Source organism: Ixodes scapularis, unplaced genomic scaffold (assembly GCF_016920785.2).
Source record: "Ixodes scapularis isolate PalLabHiFi unplaced genomic scaffold, ASM1692078v2 PGA_scaffold5__190_contigs__length_132052651, whole genome shotgun sequence".
Lineage (NCBI taxonomy): Eukaryota > Metazoa > Arthropoda > Arachnida > Ixodida > Ixodidae > Ixodes > Ixodes scapularis.
In genome coordinates, this window is record NW_024609880.1 from 12,447,330 (window position 1) to 12,452,422 (window position 5,093).

Consider the following 5,093-nt stretch of genomic DNA (forward strand, 5'->3'; position numbering starts at 1 on the left):
CGGAAAAGGTGTATATTCGGTTCGTGACTCGTGAGAAAGAACGTATTCACGAGTTTGTGCAAGGCCAACTTGACACTCGAAATGTCGGAATAGACGATTTGAAAAGTGCAAGGAAAATCTAAATTGTAAGTCATTCAGTGATATATTTTTCATAAAACACTGGAAAGTAACGACAAAAGTAACGTCGTTACTTTCATCGTTACCTCAGAAAAAAGGAATAGAACTACAGTTACAAGTTACATTTTAAAAAAGTAACTCGTTACAGGTACAAGTTACCAAAAAAGTAACGCGTTACTAGTAGCGCGTTACTAGTAACGCGCTACTAGTAACGCGTTACTACCCAAGACTGGTAAGAACTGATGGTAGACTCACACCTTATTTATTGAAATGATGGGTTTACGGGGTTAAACAATAGGAGAAAGGAAAATGTAATGTCCGTATATCGTATGAAGCTAGCTAACACTTTGGCCTTTGTGGTTTCAGATTTTAAAATGTCCAGTGGAGACTTCAAGCACGCAGTCCCCGTGGAAAATCCTTCCAAAGATCGATGCACCGGCTCTTTCATTGCCACCTGCCTTATAGTTATCTGCTGCCTTGTGCTATTAGGAATCCTCACAACCCCTATCATCCGGAGACTCTACAAAGACGAACTGGGAGGTACGGACCAGCGTTTTCAGAAGACCAAAGTCTGCCGGTCTTTGTCTTGCTATCGAATGACGAAGGAGATACAGGGAACGCTGACTTCAGCCGTGGCGCCATGTACGGACTTCTACTCGTACGTCTGCACAGGCTGGACCCACAACAACGTTAAAGGCGCCAACGTCACGTGGTTGGCGAGTAAGCGCTTTGTTGAGCAAATAGAGACTGCTCTCAAGTTGAAATCTCCCTCCCCAAACTTCCAGACCGTACTAGACATGGTGGTCCTCTTGTACCAGTCGTGTATAACCTCTACCACTGCTCCCTTGGTGGAGGGAATGAAGGTCGTGTTCGACCGTTTAAAGATCACCAACTGGCCCAACTTCGAGCACACTGACTGGGAATCGTTCGACGTCTTTACAGAGCTTATGGACGCCGATATCAACTCGGGTACAATGCTGCTATTCAAGTTTGAACGCTCATACCGATGGAACTTTGAGACTATGAGGACGTCCATACTACATACTCCCTACGTCTGTCCTTACGAAAAGATGTCAAGAAATTTTGCGGATCTTAAAGCACTTGAGCTCGAATACACAGAGTACGTGACAAAAGTTTTTGAACTGTTTAAACATACATACTCAGTCGCTGCTAAGGACGTTGCTAATATTCAGATTTCCCTGTGCAACGCTTTAAGCTCCAAAGCCACTTATAGCTACTACACATTCGGAGATATTGTCGCCAGGACAAAGAAACTCGGCCTTACAAAAGATGACTGGCTTAACGCCCTGAAACCGCTTGGCAAGTTTACAGATGCGACTCTTCTGCATACAAATGTCGATTACATGGAGACTGCTCTCAGGCTCACCCTGAGGGCAAGTCCAGAAATTGCTATGAAGTTCATCGGTTTCACAATTCTCCAACAAATGGCCTGGGTGCACGACGATCTGCGGAAAATTCGCGAGCAGTTCTCTTTCGTCAGAGAACCCGCTGTGAGTTCTGCTGTGCCGACCGACCCCTGCTCCAAAGTGATCCTGACGCACTTCCGGAAAGCGTGGAATATTTTCGCTATTACTATTGCCAACCCCAACAGCACAGTCTCCAAAGATGTAGATCAGTTGATACGCTCTGTCAAGAGTGCGGCGATTCGCAGAGTTAGGTCTTCCGCCTGGATGGACGAGACTTCCAAGTCTAGGACGATATCAAAATTGATAAGAACCACCCTTGTGTCCCCAAGTCTCTCTTCGCACATGAAGACTTTTAAGATGACTGACCACTTCAAAGATCTAGAAGCCTTAACAGAAAACTTCTTCGACAACCTGCTCAAGATTCGTAGGAACGACGCCATTTTTCGTGTCTCTGGCCTGATGCGGCGCATATCTGAACCAAACTACGCGTTAGCCGGTGGCGACGTGGACATGGACAGAGTGAGTGTACTCGCCGGTCTTGTGCAGCTTCCATTCTACGCGCGCGAGCTCCCAATTGCCATTAAATACGGTGGAATCGGCGCCATCACAGGTGGTCTCGTAGCAAGGATAATCACGGGAGAGGGCACCTCAAAGAACGAGATCGGTAGGACCAGCGAATGGTGGTCTGGAGATACATACCGCGAGTACAAGAGAAGAGCATTTTGCTTTGCTAAGCAAACCGACCCAACGTCCCTTCAAAAGGAGGAACCGCGCGTCGTGCCACATTATCTAGGATTGAGAATCGCTTTCGACGCATTGCAGTACGCCAGGATGGACCGCGGGACTCAAGTATTGCTGCCGACCTTTCTGGGTGCTGAGGAGCGGCTATTCTTCATTACCTACTGTCTCGGTTTGTGCGGCAGCGTGAACGTTGCAGGTGAATTGTCGCTGCCTCTGCAGTCGTTTCGGCTCTGCAATGAAGCCGTCAGAAACATGCCTGAATTCTCGGAGGCCTTCAGGTGCCCGAACACCACAACCTCTCCAAACGCGACGATGAATCCAAACGAGAAGTGCGAGTTGTATTGACTACAGAAGCTTAACGATTTCTTTCTACACAAATGCTGTCGCCGTTGTTTTTTTTTTTTTTTTTTGTTATTAGTTTGCGGGAGCGTCCGTGCCTAATTCATTGAGCGGTCTGAGCGAGGCTATTTGCGAGCTTTCTTCTCACTATCAACGTTCATGAAACGTGGGTGATGAAATGGCAGAAAATAAAACGTAAAACAAAATTCGATCTTAAGTTTGAATTGTTATTGGTTGTAGAACCCGCGCATAACTTCAATCGGCGCTTGATGAAATGCTACACTTCAAAAACAATATTAAGTGCGTAAATAGGATACGCAGTTTGCAAACAAACTCTCACAGACAAAATAAAGTAAGAAAAATAATGCGCCGTATTCACCAACACCAATGAGCTAGAGGCGATTCCGAAAGTGTAGGGTGTCCCAAATCCCCAGGCTGGATCTACAATCGACCGTAGAAATCGACGCCTGCACGTAGAAACCTAAACATTTTGTCAAATCTGTATTTAATAGGTCGGATTTTTTTCGTGAAATTACAAAGTGTAGCTCTTTTTCTGTAAATAAATAGGGCCAAGAAACTTGCCAGGGTCAATGGCGGGCGCCGACGCAAACGACAAAGTAGAGTAGCCGGGTGGGTTTCGCGCTCGTATTGATAGATGGCACCACCTCCTTATCGAGACTAGAGTGCCTTCATACACACGCGCGCTTTTGCTTGAGTGGTGACATCTCAGCCATTTTTCCGCCCAATCGTTTTTTTTATGCATTTTGAAGTGCGCGCAATCTGGTGTCATTCAGCTCGAGCGCGTAGCTTTGGCTAATGCATAGACGCCATTTTACCGCCCAAGTCACGCACCGAGTGCGCGAGAGCGTCACGCGCTGGCACATTCAGCGCAACAATGGATGTCTTCACCCTGAGACAGACAGACATGTAGGCACCCTAATCGAGACTAGAGTGCCTTCATACACACACGCGCTTTTGCTTGAGTGGTGACATCTCAGCCATTTTTCCGCCCAATCGTTTTTTTATGCATTTTGAAGTGCGCGTGATCCGGTGTCACTCAGCTCGAGCACGTAGCCTTGGCTAACGCATTGACGCCATTTTACCGCCCAAGTCACGCACCCAGTGCGCGGGAGCGTCACGCGCTGGCACATTGACGGCAACAATGGATGACTTCACCCTGAGACAGACAGATATGTAGGCACCCTAATCGAGACTGCTCGTGACCACCGTGGTTTATTAAAATCAACATAATATTTTTGTGATGTAGATTTGGTTAAAAAATAAATGCGAACAATAAAAGCAAAGCTTAAAGGAGCGGTGCAACGATATTCAATTGGAATGTTTTTCACTTGACACGAGCTTACTGGCACACCTAAGACTCAAGGATACTCACACGCAACGCCACTGGCCTAGAAACCCCTTTGTTGCGGTGTAATTTCAAGGACAAAAGTGATCATTCTCATTTAATCTCTCCTTTGCAAAATTTGATGACGTAACGTGGGGATCGCAGTACACCCAAGTGACGATATTTGAATGCGGTTCATAGATTGGACCCGAGCATTGCGTGGGCACTCGACTTGGGCTCGGGATAATTGCTAGCTCGAGAAGCATTCGGGTAGTAACCCGTGTCCAATCGCTGCAACGACGACAACAGCCGAGCCATAACAATGTCTGGAACTCAGCGCGTGTCCTGCGCTTTGCCAACCCCAGCGCGTGGCTATGATGAACACTGGCGGCATATAATCGGCTCCAGATCACGTGGCCGCTTGTTCTGGCTGCGAGTTGAGGGGGTGAACGCTGCTCGTTTTTCTTTATTTTTTTTCTGGGACTTCTATTGCGTGGGGTAAAAACGAACGCGTGTTTCATAGGTCATTAACGTTAGGGATCCGTTTTAAGCGGTATTTGCGCAAAGTACAAAAATTGTTGCATCGCTCCTTTAAAGAGAAAAAAGGCTCGAGGTACACCTAAGCACTTATTATGAGTTGTGAATGCGAAAGCATGAATGTCTTCCTTTCGCGTGTTTTGGTGAAGTGGCTGCGCCGCACTCCGGATTATGCTCGAGTGGGCTCTCTCTCAAAAGCCGCGCCAGCCAAACGCTTCCTCCTCCCGGCACGCCCTGGCGCGGGAGACCGTTTCCGCAGCCCGCTAAGCACCCGGATAGCGCTCCGTAATCCGCCACAAGACCTTGAACAATGCAGACAAGCTGAACAATGCAGACAAGGCTGGCGGCGCGCATGTGCAGCTGCGGCGTTTTCTTCTCGGATACTGTAGCGGAGGAGAAAAACGGTCTACTACAATTCCCTAATGCTTCCGGATTAAAGAAGGCGTTTGCTGCCAACGAATTTCGTTCGCGTGTCGTTTGCTTTCTTCGGCTGGTCGGCTACACCTTCGGACGCTGCTCCCGACGCCATCTATCAATACGCGCGTCAAACGCACCCCGCAACCCGACTCGGTCGTCTGCGTCACCGT

At 47.8% G+C, this 5,093-nt stretch overlaps 1 protein-coding gene across 1 annotated transcript; it reads left to right on the forward strand.

Moving 5' to 3' along the window:
* The first annotated feature begins 491 nt into the window (after window positions 1-491).
* Window positions 492-2,630, forward strand: LOC120843739 (endothelin-converting enzyme 1-like). Its single transcript, XM_040215193.1, has one exon. The coding sequence runs from the start codon at window positions 492-494 to the stop codon at window positions 2,628-2,630; it is 2,139 nt and encodes a 712-aa protein (XP_040071127.1).
* Window positions 2,631-5,093: the final 2,463 nt, after the last annotated feature.

Excerpts from the sequence above, each read along its gene's own strand:
- LOC120843739 (XM_040215193.1), top strand. The coding sequence starts at position 492 with ATGTCCAGTGGAGACTTCAAGCACGCAGTCCCCGTGGAAAATCCTTCC.